The sequence below is a fragment of the Mixophyes fleayi genome, chromosome 4 (genome assembly GCF_038048845.1).
Source record: "Mixophyes fleayi isolate aMixFle1 chromosome 4, aMixFle1.hap1, whole genome shotgun sequence".
In the NCBI taxonomy this organism is placed as follows: domain Eukaryota; kingdom Metazoa; phylum Chordata; class Amphibia; order Anura; family Limnodynastidae; genus Mixophyes; species Mixophyes fleayi.
Genome location: NC_134405.1, coordinates 11,600,333 through 11,621,239, shown reverse-complemented (window position 1 = coordinate 11,621,239; position 20,907 = coordinate 11,600,333). Strand labels below are relative to the sequence as shown.

Sequence of the window (20,907 nt, the reverse complement as noted above, 5' to 3'; positions counted from 1 at the left end):
TTTAATATTAAACCTGACTGTTTATATGGACCTTGACAATGGTGTGGGGGGGGGGGGTGGATGTTTAGGGGAATATGTAAAAATATCCCTTTCTTATATGGGAAACCAAAATTTTATTTTCAGCATCTCTAAACCGGGGTCCACGATTTGATGTGCTGGGCCCCTCGTCAACATCATCATCCTCGGTCGCATCCTGGTCACTTATGTCCTGTTCCTTTTCTGCCTCAGGAATGGCAGAAGTTGATGGAGCTGGAACGGGTTCGGGACTCAGGACCACTGTTTCCTCTTCTCTGGAGTCTTGAAGTCGTCGATCTTCCTCGGCCTTGTCTTGTGAAGAAACACACCGCCTACGCTCTCTAGACATATCACAGAATAAAAGATACATTTTTCTATGAAAAAAAGCAGTATTTGTTCTCAGGAATTCGGTTCTGGAATGAAGCGCTCTACAAACGGATACTCTGCAGTACTGGAAAATGAGTCCAGGAACCTTTAACAGGGTCACTAAAGCCAGATGCACCACAATAACCACCAAGCTCGTCAGAATCGTAGAAATGGCAGCGTGCACATTCACGCCAAAGATTTTTAAAGTAGGGGTTCGGAGATGCAAAATGTATCAATTTTATGTTAATCATTTGCATCATGACATTAATATATTCAGATTTCTGTGATGTCATCTGTGTATTAGGACTACAAGTACCTATTCATTTATTTGAACAAATGTGACTTTATTGAAAGGACAATTTAAATGGTATGGTTGATTAATAATTGTGTTTCTAAATAAAAATGAAGTTAACTGAGAAAATGAATATAGTATTTATTTTTAAAAAAAATGTCCGCAAGGTTTAATTTGACTTATGGGCATACTGTTGAAAGATTTATGTGTAGGTATTTAATATTTCGGTATATTCTGTGTGTCATTTTTAATGCCTGACTTGTTTTGGTGTTGTCGATTATTATTATTTCTGTCGATTTTTATGTATGTCATTTTAATACATATTTCGGTATTAGTGTAATTTATTTGGTATGGTAGGAATTAGCTAGGTCCTGATTTGTATTAGTATGTATTATGATGGTTTAGTAATTTTTTTGGAGGTATGTTTTCTGTAGGTGTTTTACATATGTAGTGCAGCACAGTGTGTAAATGGTTAGCACTTCTGCCTCACAGCGCTGGGGTCATGAGTTCAATTCCGACCATGGCCTTATCTGTGTGGAATTTGTATGTTCTCACCGTGTTTGCGTGGGTTTCCTCCGGGTGCTCCGGTTTCCTTCCACACTCCAAAAACATATTAGTTCTTTAATTGGCTGCTGTCAAAATTGACCCTAGTCTGTGTCTGTCTGTGTGTGTATGTTAGGGAATTTAGACTGTAAGCTTCAATGGAGCAGGGACCGATGTGAATGAGTTCTTCGTACAGCACTGCGGAATCAGTGGTGCTATAAGAATAAATGGTGATGATGATGATAGTGAATATATGTGTCGTCATTTTGATTGTAGACATGTTTAAATGCCAGTGTTGTAATAGTGTCTTCATTGACTGAGTTGGCTAAAATATTGTGTCTAAATATTAGCGATCTGTATTTTTGCGCCTAAATTAGTGGCATCCGATTAATCAGCGTCGCAAATATGACTACCACCGATAAGATGCATGTAGAATAAATCTACTATGCTAGAACTGAAACAGATATGAAGGAAATGAGTATAATTCCTCCAAATACCATCATCATTGCCATTTATTAATAAAGCACCACGACTTCTGCAGTACTGCACAGAGAATGATTGTAATTTACATCGGTCCCTGCCCCATTGGAGCTTACAGTCTAAATTCCCTAACACGTAGACACACCCTATGGAGAATTTTGACAGCAGCCAATTATCCTACCAGTATGTTTTTGGAGTATGGGAGGAAACTGGAGCACCCAGAGAAAACCACACACAAATACAGGGAGAACATACAAACTCAACACAGATAAGGCCATGGTTGGGGAATGAACTCATGACCCCAGTGCTGTGAGGCAGAAGTGCTAACCACTGAGCCACTGTGCTGCATATCTCTGTGTATCTGAACTGCCCATGACAAACCTGAACACATTTAAAAATAAATCCTACTCAAATTTGAAAACATGGCATGATAAAATCAGTGCAACATTGTACTCAGAAGGTGGCCATCAACGTTTATTGTTCAGGAGCTAATTATTGGTTTTAATTTAATTTTTCTTATAACAGATTGTGACTATTGAAGTGTAGTCAATTCCCCCATAGATAGAAGCTGATAATACTTGTTACATTTATTAGCTGAGTTTGTATAATGCTTCACCAATCTAGTAAAGGTGTCAATGCAAGGATATGATCTCTGTGAATTTAGATCACTTTTAAGATGTAGAGGTCATGATATTGGAATAAGTTTAAATTCAATTCAATTCAAATTTCAACTGAATTTGAATTTGAATAAAATGTTTTAAAGGTCATTAAAAAAGTAATCAGTTTTATGACATGATTATTAGCATCTTATTATGTATAAATTGTCCGAATGTATAAACGGACAGACAAACAAACCAAATCTATCCAGTGGAAGGCTCAGAACAGGGTCCCCGGGACAATGTTTTGCCCAGTGTACACCAACGGGAGGTCCGACCTGGACACTAACCCCCTTAAAACCTGGTCAGGATCCAACTGGGCCACCTGGCATTGGTTTCATCCCACTCTGTGCTGTGGTGTCCGAATGTATAAACGGACAGACAAACAAACCAAGTCCATTCAGTGGAAGGCCCAGAACAGGCTCCCTGGGTCAAAGCTTTGGCCTGCATACACCACGGATTCAACTAGACCACCTCGCATTAGATTCATTCCAGTCAGTACAGGGGTGTCCGAAAGCAAACTAACCAAATCCATCCAGTGGAGGTCCCGGCTTCTCCTGTCAAAGTTCTGGCCAGCGTACACCAACGGAGGTCTGACTGAGACCTATACCACCTACTATGTCTTCTGTTATCCAATGTTTTGAAATTTTTGTTAAATCCATCCAGTGGAAGGCTCAGAACAGACTCCGCGGGTCAAATTTCTGGCCAGCGCACACCAACGGAAGATCCGACTGGGTCTCTAAATCCCTTAATATCTCACCCTGATCAAACTGGAACATATTTTATTGGTTTCATCCAAATTGGTGCAGGGGTGTGAAAGATATTCACCTATAAACAATCAAACAAACTTCTTTTATATATATGGATTATTTAAACGTATACCAATGATTTCAAGTATGTGTAGAAAGTCAAATAATATGAAAATTATTCCAGAATATACGTATATGCAAGTTAATTTGAGAAAACAGGAGGGTGAGTGATTCCTTGTAGTTCTGTATGAAAAATACAGGCATTTGGCACAATCCTCTATGTATTTTCGTTGTACCTTGTTTATATATCTAAGTCTTCTTTAGTTTTTTAATGTATAATGTGGTCAAGATTGATAAAAGGGAGGAATGTTGATGAAGCCAATTTGATTGACACAGTATAAACTGTTTATGGCTAATATTGTATAAACTATGCAATAAAATATTCTTAGATTTTATGTTTTCATTTCTGTTCTCTTCAGGATGAAGCTGGGAAGGGGTCAAAGGTTGTATTCTTAGTGGCAGAAGGACAAACGTGTTTACCTTAGGTTTAAAGAACAATGAGAAAAGTCAAGCTAGATAAAGTGAAGTGAGATTCACGATACCACTAATTACAACAATGTTGGTATATGTTCTTTATCTCAAGGTAGCCAATGTTTATTAGAAACATCTTTACCATATTAGGAAACTGTAAATAAGAGTATATATAGATCATTACATTGTATTACAGAGGGTGTTAAAATGAATAAAAGCTTGTGCTTGTATGCAAAAGGGGAGACTTCTCTCTGCTTGATGTGAAAAGAATAAAGACTTCATATGTACTTCACAAGACTTTGAAAATACTTTTTACCTTATTAACCCGTATTCATCAACGCACGTATCCTCAGATCCATTTCTTGCTGAATATGGGAGTATGCAGAGCTGATTTAAAGGCATTTTAAAACTAACGCAATTTGCGCTCAGTCCCCAAATTACTGGATCTGTTAAGTACAAGCATTTTATGTGTGAAGTCAAATTGACAACAGATTAAGACATTTATAAATTAAGATCAGGACCAGATCATCATTATGTTGGCAGCTTTAATCTTAGGGTTGGATAATATTTTTTGCATTACGTCAAAATCAATGCTAACATGTAAGACATTAGAGTTTAGTATTCGAATCCCACATCCCCAAACCTTAACGCTTTTCTACTATCTAGATGAAAAATACCATTTGGTACTATTGGTATACATTATATAAAAATGCCTGGCTAATCTAAGACCATTTAGACCATTCACATAACATAGGTATTGTATGTAAAAGATAAGGTAGATGAATTAAATGAAATAGTGTAGCTCTATTTCTAAGTGCAGAAAACTATTATTCTACCAATTCTGTGAAATTGCTCACTAATTGGGTTGCTTCTAATGTTCAATGTCTAATGAAATGTGTCCAGGGACAGAAGAGATTTATACTCCAGAGTCATTGGGTTTAATATATAAAGGTTTCCTTATTTACAGACAAGAAATCATTAGGATTACAGACAATTATATGCCAGGCAGGTAAGAGACCAATTTACCTCTCTTAACACAGGAATTATGTTTCTTATTATTATTATTATTTTTATTATATTTAACCATGCAACCAGAAAATAGTAACTGAAATACAACTCTGAAACCTGATAGTTTGTTTACAATCATGAAACTTTACCGAACATTTATGAAACTTGGTGACATAATAGGAAAGACAGTTATTTATTAATATTATTATTATTATTATTATTATTATTATTATTATTAAATTATTTATTTTACTGGGCATCACAAAATTCCTCTCTTAACACAGGAATTATGTTTCTTTTTATTATTATTATTAATATTATTATTATTATTATTATTATTAATAATATTATTATTATTTTTATTATTATTATTATTATTATTATTATATTTAACCATGCAACCATAAAATAGTAACTGAAATACAACTCTGAAACCTGATAGCTTGTTTACAATCATGAGACTTTACAGAACATTTATGACATTTGGTGACATAATAGGAAAGACAGTAATTTATTATTTTTATTATTATTATTATTATTATTATTATTAATAAATAATTTATTTATTTACTGTGCATCACAAAATTCCCAGCTCCTTACAGAACAGTAGTATAAACAGGGTAGACACAATTCAAATAACATCACATAGCACTAGTGAGTGAGAAGAGGTGATGGTAATATGGGGGTGACATAATGCAAGTAGTGTTACAAAAGGTGAAATACAAGGATAACATGGGTCACTGGGAACATATTTTCCAGAGGGTATAATAGTCGTATAATATAGCAAAACTGGACAACAAGAGGAGAGTGTAACCTGAAGGAAAAGGCAGGATAGGAAACAGAAAGGGAAGAGGGGTGGGGGAAGAGGAAGGAGCTGCACAGGATGCATTTAGATGCACAGGATGCACTGAATAAATCACCTTTCAAACCGCTTCTGGAAGTTTTGGACCCCTGTCCACAAAAAAGTACAGAACTTGTGAGGGTTGATCAGTGGGCAATCTTGATAGATAAGGGAGTGAGTGGGTCACATTATAAAAAAAAGACTAAACTCCTAAATGCAGATTAACACTACAGCTATTAATGGATGTTGAGAATAGGAACGCCAGAATATTGGACTGATATCTAGGGAATTCATTTACATCTGAATATGGAAGAGAGCAAAGATTCTGCTATATAAGAAGTTATAAGCTTTGTTTGGATATCTAAGAGTAGTAAATTGTACAGGTGTGCTTGGTATAAAAAGAACTAATCGTTATTCCACAAACCCCAATCAACATGGTCCTCCCTACAAATAATCTGGATATGGGACCATTAGTTCCTAAATCCTTTAGTTCATAATCATGAGCAGGGCCCCCTCCCCTCCTGTCTCCATACCTGTTCTTTCGCTCCGTTTTTACTGCATATGACTGGCCGGAGTTTCTGAAGTATTGGTACTTTTTGTTCATTGTTCTGTATGGTTTCACCCTGTATAGTTTACTGTTAGTACTGTGTGCGGCGCTGCGGATACCTTGTGGCGCCTAACAAATAAATGATAATAATAATAATAATAATAATCCAGATATGGGACATTTAGTTCCTGGGATTTAAGCATCATTGATATACAATAATGTTTTAATCCCAGTCTCTGTTATGCATATGATATAATCTCCAGGATTTATATGCTATCAATACGAATTAATACATCAATTTTATTATATCATTATTATTTTTTTCATCTTCTGATGAACTTGTCATTGTTTCTATGTAATGTATAAAATATAATAAGATATTCATTAACAAACACAGAATATGTTTTTATCCCTTTAGAATGTAAGCTCTCATGGGTAGGGTCCTCTCTCCCTATTGACTCATGTTGGGCTACTGTCCTCATTCCTTACTTGTCCTTGTCATGTCTTTTGCTACATTCCTTAGCTGTTACTGTTTTGCTTCATTTGTGATTTTGCTCACTGTGTTAGTTATATATTATTTGTAATTGTACGATTGTCCGATGCTACGATATCTGTGACACTCTATAAATAAATAATATTGTTATTGGATTTGTATATGAAGTCCTGATCCGTTTCTGCGATACTTCCTCAATAAATATGTTGTTTTCTGAATCCATTTAATAAAAATGTTATAAGACTGCTTTTATTTCTCTCCGTTTTTCAGGCCATTACAACACATTTTATGCACACATTTTATTTTATTTCTTATATTCTTATTTTTCAAAATGTAATTTTGACTATCTAACTACCCTGTTGCCTGTGGATTGTAAGGTAAGTTGAACTACTGCTGAACTTACAAAGCTTTGAAAAGTTATTTTGTAATCTACCCAGTAAAGTACTGCGACTATTTAGAGTGACCAAAGTGGAAATGTTGATCTTAATGTTCAGACAATTTAAAATTAGGTAATTCCATTAGAAAAAACATATTTATCCCATGAAAATAATTTATTCATAAGATCACCCATCAACCCTTGTTCGATTTGAGGAGATAAGCTTGAACTACGGGTTGGAACTTTCAGGTCTTTGGCAGAAAAAGAAAAGGTTTTTGGGTAGTTTTCGTGTTCATGCAGGAAATTGCAAGAGAGATCACTTGTACTGAGATTCTTAGTTCCAGATCTATAGGTAAGTCCAAATAAACTGAGAATAGCACCCCATAACCAGTACCGCCACACCTCAAATGCTCACTTAACCGCTAAGTGCTCTCAACTATTTATGTCATAACCTTTCTCTTTGGGAGGCAAATTTCTGCTAAACAAGCTGTGGGGATGACATTGTTGGTAATAGCTGAATATTGAGAAACAACTGTTCCAGCACCAATCCTATCAGTTTCAACCACTAAAATTAAATTTTAATCAGTATCTAAATGAAATAAACCAGGTGTGAAGGTTTCTGAAAGGCTGAACCCACTTACTGGGACATATTAGAAGGATTAGACTCTTTCTTGGTTTAGGCAGTAATGACAAATGGAATATCAACAGCCTCTAAAACACATTTTTCTAAATTATCATATTAAATATTTATCTCTGAACTAGATACAACTATTCATTCAGTTGTTCAGTGGCTTTACAGAGATAAGGAAAATAATAATATATTGTCCTTATATATTACTATTAAATAACCTTGTTCCTAAAAACTGTATTTACATACACCTGGAATATGGGCAAGACTTTTAAACTGTCGCCTCCCCTTTCACAACATTACCAAGATTAACCCTTTCCTCTGTCTGGATGCCACCAAGACCATCATCCACTCTCTGATTATTGCAATCTTCTCCTCTCTGGCCTGCCTGACAATTCTCTGCTCCCCCTTAAATTTGTTCTTAATGAGGTGTCACAGCTAATTTTCCTCTTCTGTCGTTCCTCTTCCTCTGTGTCTTTCTGTAAAGCCTTCCATTGGCTCCCCATTCCCTTCATAATAAATTCATGTTACTGGCTCAGACCTATAAAGTCCTCTTTAATTCCCTCCCTCCTACATCTCTGACCTTGTCAAGATATACATCCTCGATATGCCCACTATGTTCTATCTTCACCTCTCCTATGCTCCTTTCACCATCTCACACTTTGGCTTTCAGGACTTTGACCACACTGAAATATTCTAACCCACCTGACCAGACTTGGGTCCCAACATTAAGTCTTTAAAGTGCTTCCTCAAAATTCATCTTTCATACTTGAATGCTCCATCCTATCACAATATCCTTCTCACTCTCCACCTGCCACTTCCACTGCTTTACCTCCACTCCTATTATCTCCATTTCCTACCCTACCCAATGCTAAACAACACCCTCCTCATGCTCCACCTACTTCTTTCTCTCGCTTCCCTTCACTCCTATCATCTCTGCTTACTTATCTACTTTTCTTGAATGTTAATTCTCACAAGTTTGGTGTTCTCTACATTTTTTCTCCTCATCCTCCTTGTAATGTTTCCTTTGCTCTAGTTGTGTCTTCTTATGTAACGGTTTTCGCTACTGTCATTTTGTATTGATTTTGACTGATTCTATTGGTTCTCTTGTCCCCTATTTGTATTTTGCTTTGTTTTTATTGTTTGCTGCTTGTGCACTGCTGCAGATTTTGTGGCCTCTGATACATAAAATAAGATAATGATGATGATAATGATGTGACATTAAAAAGGCCAACGGATATGACTAGATATTTGCAGTGGCTACCTTGGTGTTGAAGGTCATCTTCCATTCATCCTCTGCATAATCCAAAATAAGCTTTAGTCCCCCTAAGGTCATGTTTTTTACATAGTTTTGATCCTTACAACTGGCAAAACAAATCAGAAATTAAGTAGGGTATATGTTATTAATTTTATAAATTGATAATTGAGATATATTGATGATGTTTTTATTATATGGAAATAAAGTGGATATCTCGAAATAAAACTATAAATAGTAATCATTTCAAATTTGTTGATGCAAATATTTATATACCCACTGAAATCAGCCTCAAAGATACAAAACTATGGAATATACCAGATAAGAGAAATAGTACTTCAGGGATATAGTGACCAAGCAAGCTTTCTAATTAAAAGAGTTGAGGATAAACATTATAATGATGGCTATTTAAGTTCTATAAACTCAAAAGTGAATGATATTGTTAGATAATGCTTGTCATATAACATCTAAACCTTACATCTGAATAGCACCAAGATTAGAAGAATTAAATCCATTACATAAAATCATTTGAAAATATTGAACCTTGATCCAATTCTTTTATGCATTGTACCCAGGGAAATTATTTTAAGATATATTTTAGCAAAAAAAAACCATTTAAAAAGCATATAGAGGAGAACCAGTTAAATATGTTTACTGTATATAATGTGTATAAACTATGTATTAGTAATACTGCTCAGCCTCCCAGCCATTGCCAGGGCAGCCAGAACGCTCTTTTCATTGCCGATGCGTGCCGGCAAGTAGTTTGACAGCCGAGTGAGCATGCGCAGTGAGATCTGATTAATTAACAACCTCCAGAGGCAGATTTAAGTAAGCTGTGTTCTGCTCTCTGACTGATCCCTTTCAGTATTTAAGGCAGGGATGGCCTATCCTCCCTGCTGGTTATAGCATTCACACATTAGCTGACCATATCCTATTTTCTGTGGATACTCTTCCCAAAATCTGCTTTATTCTTGATGTGACCCCTAACTTGTTTCTGGAACCTGCTTGAATTCTGATTGCCCATGACCTTTTGCATTGTGTCTTTGATTTTCCTTGCTTGCTACCAGCCCTGATCAGTTGGCCTGTCCCAAACCAATCTGCTTGCTTTTGACCCATAACTTTTCGCCTAGTCCTGGTATTTCCATGTTCTGGTTATCTGCCTCGTACATCTGTGCTACTGTGACCGCACATAAACTTTGACTACGTTAGAGTTAAGTCCTGGGGCATCTGAATACCTGTGAGTGTGACTAACTGTATGGGAAATGTATCTGCTATAGGTGAAGATCTCATACTGCAACAATCGTATCAGGAGGAGAGCCCTGTGGTGATGGATACACGTCTTAGCCTGGTTTATTGCTGGCCAAACAGAGGTGCAGTGTAATGGGTCCCCTGGGACCCATTAGTGGGAGAGCATTTTAGAGTCGGATGTGATGCAGTAGTGTCAGTGAAAAGTGCAGAGAGTAGGGAGCTCTTTGAGCACCAAAGAAGTCTTTAAGGTTAATAAGTTGAAATAAGTTATTCTTCACTTTTATGTGAGCAAAATAACTTAGTTTCTGATCTGGGAATTAATGGGGGGAGGGGGGTAATAGTGTGACCAGAAGCAGACGCAGAACAAGAGAAAGAATAGATGACTAATACAGCAGCATTTTGTGTGGATTGTAGGGTGCAAGAAGAGGAGCCAGAAGACCAAGTAGAAGAAAAAGACCATACACAACGCTGGACAAAATGCTTGTATACAGTATTTTAGTGGTTTAATAATTCAGCAAGATACAAAAGCCCATATCTTACTAATGTTTTGAAAGAAGAGGCAAAATAATTATGAGATTAATTCAGATTTATGGTGTGAAGGCTACTACTAAGGCTATATAATGATATTAATGTTGACAGGAAGGGTTAATGAAACTTCCTATAACAGATTTACAAGACATAAACCATAAAGCATCATAGCTTTAGTAATGAAAACTAGCAGTGCATTCATATTTAAAAATGTTTCCAGTGTATCCTAATTATTTTCATTTTATACAGAACAATTAGGTGCAATTGGTGAAGACTCAGAAGTATTGTGAGCAGATCAAGACAGAGCAAGAAATGAGCCACATAATGGACAGAGGATGTGCCTGAACTGTCATCATGTCTCATCCTTGGGAGTCAAGTGTCTGTATGCTGAAACCTGAGGCTATATGAATAATTATTTTTTTGTTTATGCTAAATAGAGATGATCAATGTAATGATATTTTAGACAAATAAAACTGAATTTATTACATTATAATTAATTTGCACCCATTGGTCTGTAAAGCAAAAGCTGGTTTAAACTCAATTGCTTGTGTGAGGAGCCTGTAATTAGTTAACTTATACATGTTGATCTATGTGGCCACTTTGCATATAGTTTCTGTAGGGACCTTTCCTCTTTCTGCCCACAAGGTTGCAAAGGCTCAAGGAGAAGGTCTTCAAAGTTAATCAGGAGATGTTTTTGTACAAGGGTAATGCTGAGATTAATGCTATCTCTTAGTTGGCTTTCTTTTTTATTTGTCTACTATGTTTTTTATTATTAATAATAATGTACTTAGTGCTATACTGATAGTTGCTTTTGGGGTCAGTCTATCAACTCCTCTGAGCACATACCATGACCTAGAGAAAATCCATAGACAGGTCATGGTGTTTCATGTAAGTGAAGTGTTTTCCTGGCTTTATGTGCTACATTGCATTTTTTTGTTTGCTTTAGACTTGTAAACTAGAGATTTATTTTTTTATTTTACCAATAGAGAGAAAGAAACCAACGAACGATGGACAATGGATAATACGACACAAGTTAGAGTGTTTGTATTTTCTGGACTTACAGACAATGAAAAACTTGTCCCATTCCTCTTCATATTCTTCTTGCTTGTTTACATGGTGACTATAGTTGGCAATGTTGGTTTGATGTCTGTTGTCAGTAAGACCTCCAAACTCCACACTCCAATGTACTATTTCCTGAGTTACCTCTCCATGGTTGACCTCTGCTACTCCTCAGTGATAACACCTAAGATGCTTTTTGATATATTGTCCAAGATAAAATCCATTTCATTCAACGGTTGTGCTTTTCAGCTCTTCTTCTTTGCTTCCCTAGCAGTCACTGAGGCTCTCGTACTCTCAAACATGTCATATGATCGATATATTGCTATCTGCCATCCTCTCAATTATGTCTCAATAATGACAAAGAAAAAATGTCTGTGTCTGGTTCTCCTTGCTACATTTATTGGCTTCTTACAGTCATCCGTGCAGACCAGCTGTGTATTCAGTCTACAATTTTGTGGATCAAATCTTATAGACCACTTCTATTGTGACATCCCCCCATTGCTCAGATTGTCCTGCTCTAGAACTCTCCCATGTGACATGGTAACTGTTTTGTTCACATGCTCGTGTGGTATTGGCTCTATGATGACAATCCTGATCTCATACACACTCATTGTTTCTTCCATTTTACAGATGAAATCTGCTGAGGGCAGGCAGAAAGCATTCAGTACATGTTCTTCACATCTCATGTGTGTTTCCATCTTCTATGGGGCAGTTTTCTTCATTTACTTACGTTCTCCTAACAGTGCATTTGGGAAACGAGACAAGGTGGTCTCTGTCTTCTACTCAGTAGTGATACCAATGTTGAATCCACTTATATACAGTCTGAGGAACCAAGAGGTGAAAAGGGTCATTGTGGAAGCCGTGCAGAAATGTCATTGAATTTGACAAAATATTCAGCTAGTCCACATGATCTGCCATGAAAATATTGTAACGCAGCGATCCATTTATATCTATGCCATAGGTGGTAGCAACATATTTTTCTTGCATTAAAGTCTAAACCACATATTACATTACATAATAATTGAGGACATCATGTATAGCACAACCTAGAGATCATTTTATATTTTTACCATGTATTTTTCTCAAGTTGTGTAGAAGGCAGTTTTAAAATAAGAACTGTAATATTAAGAGTGTGGTTGCCTGATGACAATATATAAATACATACTGCGTTCATTGACTACATACATTTTCCTCTTCAATTAATAGATCATGAGGAGATGTTGATGAAAACTGCCTTTGCTCTTTCCCACATGTGCAGAAGTTTAGGTCCAGTTTGGTCTAACATCCAATTTGCTGCATGTATAGGCAGATGTAGTACAATGTGCAGTGCTATACTGTATGTCAACAGACATCAAACATTATCTGGAGCAGTAAACATTTTGCAATCTTCTAGAGCATTAGTAACCTAATAGAGCGCACATTAGTAATACAAGTAACAAAAATATTCTGCAAAAGAGGAGCTATGAGGTTATGCGTGATAAAATGTTTTTCCTGTAAGAAAATGCTAATAATATTCATTTTCTGCAGAGCTGAAAGTGATATTGTAAATTTGTCCCAGTCACCCTTTATAATTAATGAAATGCGCTAACTATAAAACGAATTTTTAAAAGCTAAACATTTGGCTATTATGTTGTATTAGATGGGCACTTTATTAAAACATTTATAATGTTTATATTTAGAAACAAAATCATACTACCTGCTAGATGTCATAATCAAAGCTTATCACACTAATACACCCTATCTATGGTTGTGTATATCAATGTTGCCTGTGTGAATAACACATTATTTGTATGCCTTCAGCATTGTAATTGTCCCATCAGAATGCAGCTAGAGACAATTAGACTGTGGTCCTTGTCCTAAAACTGTGCCACCATATACTGAGAGTTCCAGTGATGGGAACCATACGTAGTCCCATGATCATTACAAAGTGATTTTAAAACCAATGTAAGCCCAGCCCTTAAACATCCAAGCCACACCCATTATCTGCACAACCACACCCAAGATCTATTTTAGACATTATATTAAGACACTCTCAGATTCCAACAGTCCACTCCCCTTTTGGAGTCCTATGAAAAGCACTATTCTACCAATATTGGGACAGTTGTAATAGTAAATCACTTAACTATATTCTTTAAGGTTATGCAATCATACATTATAGGCTTATGTAGAAAAGCAACAATTATACATCACTGTAGAGCAGAAGGCATCAGATATGTTTACACTGCCAGAATCTGCAATAACCTTTATGAATTGCACTACTTGGGCACAAAAATGTACAGACTCTGTAAGCAATTTAACAGTTAACCCGTGCATTATACTCATGCATTCTAGTCAAATCAAGCTACTTAAGGTGTTAAAAAGGTTCTTGTCATGCATTTGGGGCTAGGCTAGGCCTCCTCAGGGGAAGAGCGTTACTTCCCGACGTAAGCGCCCTTTTTTAACGTGGTTTTGTCCACATGTCACCACCTCATCATTCTTCTTCATCACCTCATACTTCATGTTCATCGCCACGTCCTTAATCTCCATCGTCTTACTGTTCTAAAACCTCTCGATACACAACGTTTCTGCTAAACACCTTATCACTGTGCTCAATCAGTCTTCCTTGAAGGGCAGTATTCATAACCTGCACTTTCACATCACTGCTTCTCCGTACTCGTGAAAATGCGACATTCAATTGTCCATGACCAAAGACAGGCTCTGGTAAATAAATACCCACACGGTCAAGTGTTTGACCCTGTGACTTGTTAATGGTTATAGCAAATGCCGCCTTCAAAGGGAACTGCCGCCGTCTTAGCTTAAACGGCAGTCCTGTTTCGGATGGACATAAGTCAATCCGAGGTATCATCACCTTCTCTCCTTCAGCAGAGCCAGTCAAAACTTCTGCTTGTATCCCAATTACCTCAGGAAAAAGAGTTTGAGCCCTCAACTCGTAAATTTAGCCTTTACTACCCTTCCCACGGGGGGAAGGGGGATGATGGAAGTTAACTGACTTCACTATTATAATTTTTTTGTCAAATAATGTCAGTATACCAAATTTCAGGTCAATTGGATGAACCCTTTCTTAGAAAATAGCTTTTTCCACACACACACTAACACTCGCCGCTAGGCTTGTATATATTAGATGCTGGGGGGTTTTTTGTCAAAAGGTGAAAACTATATATAATAAAGTTCAATATATGAAAACATTTTAGACATTGTCTGAAGTTAAACATAACAGTCAATTCGGTTGGTCAACATAAAATAATCCAAGCCCTACAGTGTCCTGCCTATTAAACCAACATGTTTTCCTGCAAGGATAAGATTATACATTTATTTACATTCATCAGTGTTCACCCTCCTCTGGCCCATTTTTCAATAATAAAAACGCTGTAATCTATATTTATGTCCATGTTTACACTTTAAAGGTTTGTTTTAAAATCATTAAATCATGTTCTGTGTAACTACACACTTCACATTGTATGAATATTTTATGGGTTATGAAGCTGGAATAAAACTTTGTTCAAACTTTACAAGGGGGTGGGCAGAATAACATTTTCACAACAAATAATCTAAATAAATTTAGACTCTTGTTATTTTTTAATTTTTGTTTAAAGTTCTAAAATTGGCATTCAAAATTCATGCTGTTTGTTCTTGGTGAAAAGAAATCCATCGATGTTAAGTAGATTTCCACCTGTTTGAGACGGCACGAGGGAAACGGATTCGGTCGCCATAATTTCTATAGAATGATCTGTGTCTCAAGAAATTCCTTTAATTTGCTGAGATTGTTCACAAATGTAGATACCAGCGGAATGGCAATCAGTATCCCAAAGGGGTATATAGCAAAATCCGTTCTCTGTAAAAGAGTCAGGCAAAGCCAGATATACAACACAAATTAACAATCTTATTCAGTAGTAATTAGTGGCGATTTGACTGCTGTCGTGAACACTTTTTATAGTGAGTGAGGTGAGGTGAGACTATTTACCTACATTACATAACTATTTACACTATGACAGTCTGATTGATAGCACAAAGTTGCAGATGTTATCCTGTGCTCTGCAGTAATTTAATGTTTGTTATTCAATTAGTTTACACTTATAACAGAGACACAGTCAGTTGACATGGTCATGTGAACTTTATTACCTTGTAAATTTGGCTACAGGTTTTCAGTTTGTTAATATGGGCAGACTGTAACGTACAGACAAATGGCAGTTTTTGCCAAACACTGTGTGTAATTCGTATTATAAAAAAGTTATGATCAGTTGCCATACATGTATGTAATACAACGTTATTCCATATATTATAAATGTACTTTCTATAAAAAGCACAGCTTTGTGTTTGGATTTATTATTATTGTTTAAAACTTTGAATGTTGTTTTGCAACAATAAAATACACATTCATTACACTGTGGTTACTGACAATGTTATGTTAATGAATCTTACTGTAGACATTATGTAACGTGTTTTCTGTAATTTTTATCCAAATTTTTAATAAAATAATAAATTTATTTAATTATATTATTTCAATTGAGTAATATTGCAATTAATACCCATCCTTGGAGACTATTGAATTGATTCTGTTCGAACACACTTAATTAAATGTTTTATTATATATTTATCATTTATATAATAATATTGCATAATAAATCTTCACCAGTCTAAGATACAATCAAAATTAAAATAATAGTAATGAAGTACGCTAGGGGTTAGATTTACTAAGCTGCAGGTTTGAGAAAGTGGGGATGTTGCCTATGGCAACAAATCAGATTCTAGCTGTCATTTTGTAGAAGGTACTAAAAAAATGAAAGCTAGAATCTGATTGGTTGCTATAGGCAACATCCTTACTTTTTCAAACCCGCAGTTAAGTAAATCTAGCCCTAGATGTTTCATTACCAGTGTTTAACATTAACTATAAATCTGTATTGTATATATTCTGCTATTAGATCTTTAAAATATGTTTTTTATTATTGTTGGTGACTGGTCATTAATAATATTCTTAAAATCTTACTATGTAAGAAATATACTTTTGATTTCATAGTCAATTTATAAACATAATGTTGGTCAACGTATGTCATAATGTCCTTATTTTGGTTTTGATTGATATATATATATATATATATATATATATATATATATATATATATTCATGTGTTGTGCAATGAATTGGGGTGGAAATTAAGCTATTCATTTAGGATATGTATAGAGTTATTTCCGAAATGAAAACAAAACCCATGGTATTCATTTTGAATAGTGATGTTAATATTTAAAGCACCCAATTGCAATTAGCCCCCTCTCTACACTTATGTATATTAATAAATTGCATTTGAAAAAGAACTAAGAATGAATTTGATGAACAGACGGTGTAATTTAAACTTAACAATATATACTAAAGCCAACATTTAGCTATATAGATTATATCAACAATAAATATTTTTTTTTAAATAATTTTGGACAATTATTAATTGTTGCCTAAATGTTTCTTGTGAACGTGTTAAAATAGTTAATAAAGTTTTGTAGGATGGTGTCAAATTTAGGGCAGTCTCTTTTATTTTCAGTATGTGTTATGGATTTTCAAATGCAACTTCCAGGGCTCAAACGACACATATGCTGGATAAATCTGTAGAGAGTTTGTAGAAATTTGTAGAAATTTTCCATTTTTAAGTTATTGCATATTATCTTCATGATGATACGTGTCCAGCTGACTTTGTAACATCTGTAAAAATGAATGACAAAAAATATAATTAGTACATCATATATTTTTTGCTAACATTACACAAGATTATAACATGGTGGATAACAATTTAAAACAATAAGGTTTAAAGTGTGAAGATTTATAAAAATGTAGTTAAAAATATGTCTAACTAACTAAACTATTTATCTTGTCTTCAGTCTGTATCATGTGAGTTGAAGAGGTAAACTTACAATGCACTTTACTACACAGTCTTGAATGGAGGTTCCAATGTCTGTCAATAGATATTAAAAAGAAAAAACAATGAACTATACAGATACTAGGGGCTAGATTTACTAAGCTGTGGGTATGAAAAAGTGGGGATGTTGCCTATAGCAACCAATCAGATTCTAGCTGTCATTTATTTAGTACCTTCTACAAAATGACAGCTAGAATCTGATTGGTTGCTATAGGCAACATCCCCATTTTTTCAAACCCGCAGCTTAGTAAATCTAGCCCTAGATGTTAATTAAAGATGGAGACAAGACAAGAAGCCTGTGAGAGGCTAGGTAGGGGTAAAACAGTCAACAAAAGAAATGTAAACAACAAAAAATCAACATGGAGTGAAGGACAGATATATGTGTGATCCCAAGTGTAATTACCTCAATGATGAGCTGGTTCTTTTATCTTCAATGATGAGGCACAGTTGGCGGCTGGCACAGTTACAACATTACACCTAGAAAGTAGCATAAAAGGTCTGTGTGAGAATGTATGTTCTCAGCAGCCAAAGAGTCCACATATCACTGAGATGGTCAAAGAAAGAAATGTAAAAACAAAAGGCAACATGGAGTGAAGGAAAGATATATGTCTCGTTCCAAATGTAATTACCTCATGTGGTGCTGTGCCAAAGGGCTGTAGGTTGTTCTCTCTTCAATGATGAGCTGGTTCTTCTGTGGAAGTTGTCTGGTGTTCACTTTCTGTTTCATCTGTTTGCATTGCTGACTCCGAGGTTGGCACCCGAGCATGTTGGGAATGGGTCACAGCACTCTCTTGAACATTTCTTTGCTTCATGTCATTTACCATGAGTTGCAGACTTGTGGAAACTGCAATGCACACTACTGACGCCTGTTGCTGTGTGATCAACATTTCGTTCACAGTAGCCCACATTTGTTGCTGTGACATTTGGATATTCCTGAGTGCTGTAGAATGTTCCATTTGATGCCCCTGGTTCAAAAGTGTTTGGGCAAAGAGACTCTGATTTCCCAAAATTTGTCTATGAATGTCCAGAACCATGTGAATCACAAAAGAATAATTGATTTGTTCCTGTGAACTTGCATAGTCATGACCTTCTTCCTCAGGCTGTGGTGGTTCAGGTGAAATGTTTGGAACTTAAGCTTCTGCTGGTGGTGTGTTCATCAATTCTGATCTTTCTTCAGTAGTGTCCGTGACCTCAGTTGTGCCAGGGAACACCTCTTCAGGTTGCATGGTGTTCGGAAACTAAACTATGGCTTGCTCAGATTTAGTTTGATTGGTGTCCTCTGTGTCTATTGTTGCTGTGTGGGCTTCAGTTTCCAATGTACAGACTTCTTCTGTTGGATGGACTTCAGTGGACACATCCTCCAAATCCATCACAGTGTCTTCAGTACTTCCATGCTCGGGTATTTCCTCAACAATAAGTCTTCTTCTCTTAACAGATCAAAGAGAGGAAATATTTTTATTTAGGAATGGAAAATTTGTAGAAGGACTTGTGATAACATTACAAATTTCACGTATGTACTACTTTTAATACCTCACACAAATTAAACTGAAGAACTAGATGATTCTTCATGTCCAATAACTTCCCTGCTTTCTTCTGAGTCAAGGACAGACTCCTCAATGATCTTTGAAGTTGGCGTATCTGAAATTATAATGTTTATTAGTTTTGAGGGTATTTAATTAACAGCTTACAGGTAAATAATAAATAAGGTACAATTATCTCTGGAGGTACCAGTGGACCTCTTCCTCATGTTTCTGCTGCTGACCCTTGACTTTGATTTTTTAACTGTAATAAATTAAAGAAGAAATAGAATATTAATTGTGGGAACAGTATGCCTAAATGTAACACAATAAATAAGATTTTGTCACATGAAATGCATTTGAAATAATATTCACACTAAGCAATATTTAGTAAGGGAAAGCCCAAACTTGAGAATTACATTAGCAGACTGTCAAAAGTAGGTGACATGTTCTGTGTTAAGTTTCTTCAACAGGTGGATTTGGATTATATGTGTGGGTCAGGCATGTCCAAGATGTACTATAAATGTGAATGTAAAAATATCATAAAAAAGGTGCTAAAATAAAATATTTTAGAAAACAATGTTGCAAACTGAAAATATTAGGAAATATTACATTGTCATATATGTTTTCAGAAATAAAGATTACATATATTAACACATTACATGACATTATCAATGAGGGAAAGTAAGTATTTTTACCACTTTCAATGAAAACAATAAAAAGCTTACCATGAGACTGCAGTTTCTATTTTGGAGTCTTCACAGGAGATATAGCTTCATCCGACTTGTTCAGGTGATCACACAATTTTACTTCCATTGGTTCAAGGCGACGTTGTGTCTCTTCTTACCATGGGATAGTCAGGATGTATTCGCAATCATGGACTTGGTACTCTTCCGGCAATCACGGAACCTCTTCTTTCAAGTTTTCTCAGTTCTAGGGTTGCCATCGACCACAGAAACCGCTTTGGCAATGGATCTCCAGATATTTCTCCTTACGTGATAGCTCGTCTTTATAACCTCTTTGCCAGGGATCTTCTCCTTAAAGTGCAAAACCTATAAAAAATAAATGAAACAATGCAATTATTAATTATTATTTTTTAAATATTGTAGGATTATACATTATTGCACGAGACTTATCTGTATTGTTACCTTGTGGATGTGACTTAAGGTGTTCTTTTTTGGGGGGGGTGTAAATTTAAGTACATGTAATAAGATAGTTGTTCTATTTACAAAGCCACAAAACATGATTTACAGGAAATTAACAAAATAAAGTAAAGAATAAAAAAATAAAAGAGGCTTCTTTAGGAAGATTTGGTATTAGGGGAATAAAGAAATATATCACTTTCTTACCTGGGTAACCAAAATTTTATATTCAGCATCGCTAAACCGGGGTCCGCGATTTCTTGTGCTGGGCCCCTCGTCAACATTATCATCCTCAGTGGTCACTCATGTCTTGTTCCTTTTCTGCCTCAGGAATGGCAGAAGTTGATGGAACTGGAATGGGTTCGGGACTCAGGACCACTGCTTCCTCTTCACTGGAGTCTTGAAGTCGTCGATCTTCCTCGGCCTTGTCTTGTGAAGAAACACACTGCCTACACTCCCTAGACATATCACAGAATAAAAGATTAATTTTTCTATGAAAAAAGCAGTATTTGTTCTCAGGAATTCGGTTCTGGAATGAACCGCTCTACAAACGGACACTCTGCAGTACTGGAAAATGAGTCCAGGAACCTTTAACAGGGTCACTAAAGCCAGATGCACCACAATAACCACCAAGCTTGTCAGAATTGTAGAAATGGCAGCGTGCACATTCACGCAAAATATTTTTATAGTAGGGGCTCGGAGACGCAAAATGTATCAATTTTATGTTAAT

General features: G+C 35.8%; 1 protein-coding gene across 1 annotated transcript; it reads left to right on the top strand.

Moving 5' to 3' along the window:
- The first annotated feature begins 11,570 nt into the window (after positions 1-11,570).
- Positions 11,571-12,494, top strand: LOC142150397 (olfactory receptor 5AP2-like). The gene has a single exon (XM_075205593.1). It carries the CDS (start codon positions 11,571-11,573, stop codon positions 12,492-12,494), a length of 924 nt encoding a protein of 307 aa, XP_075061694.1.
- The last annotated feature ends 8,413 nt before the right edge of the window (positions 12,495-20,907 follow it).

Coding starts and splice junctions, on each gene's coding strand:
- LOC142150397 (XM_075205593.1), top strand. CDS start 11,571: ATGGATAATACGACACAAGTTAGAGTGTTTGTATTTTCTGGACTTACA.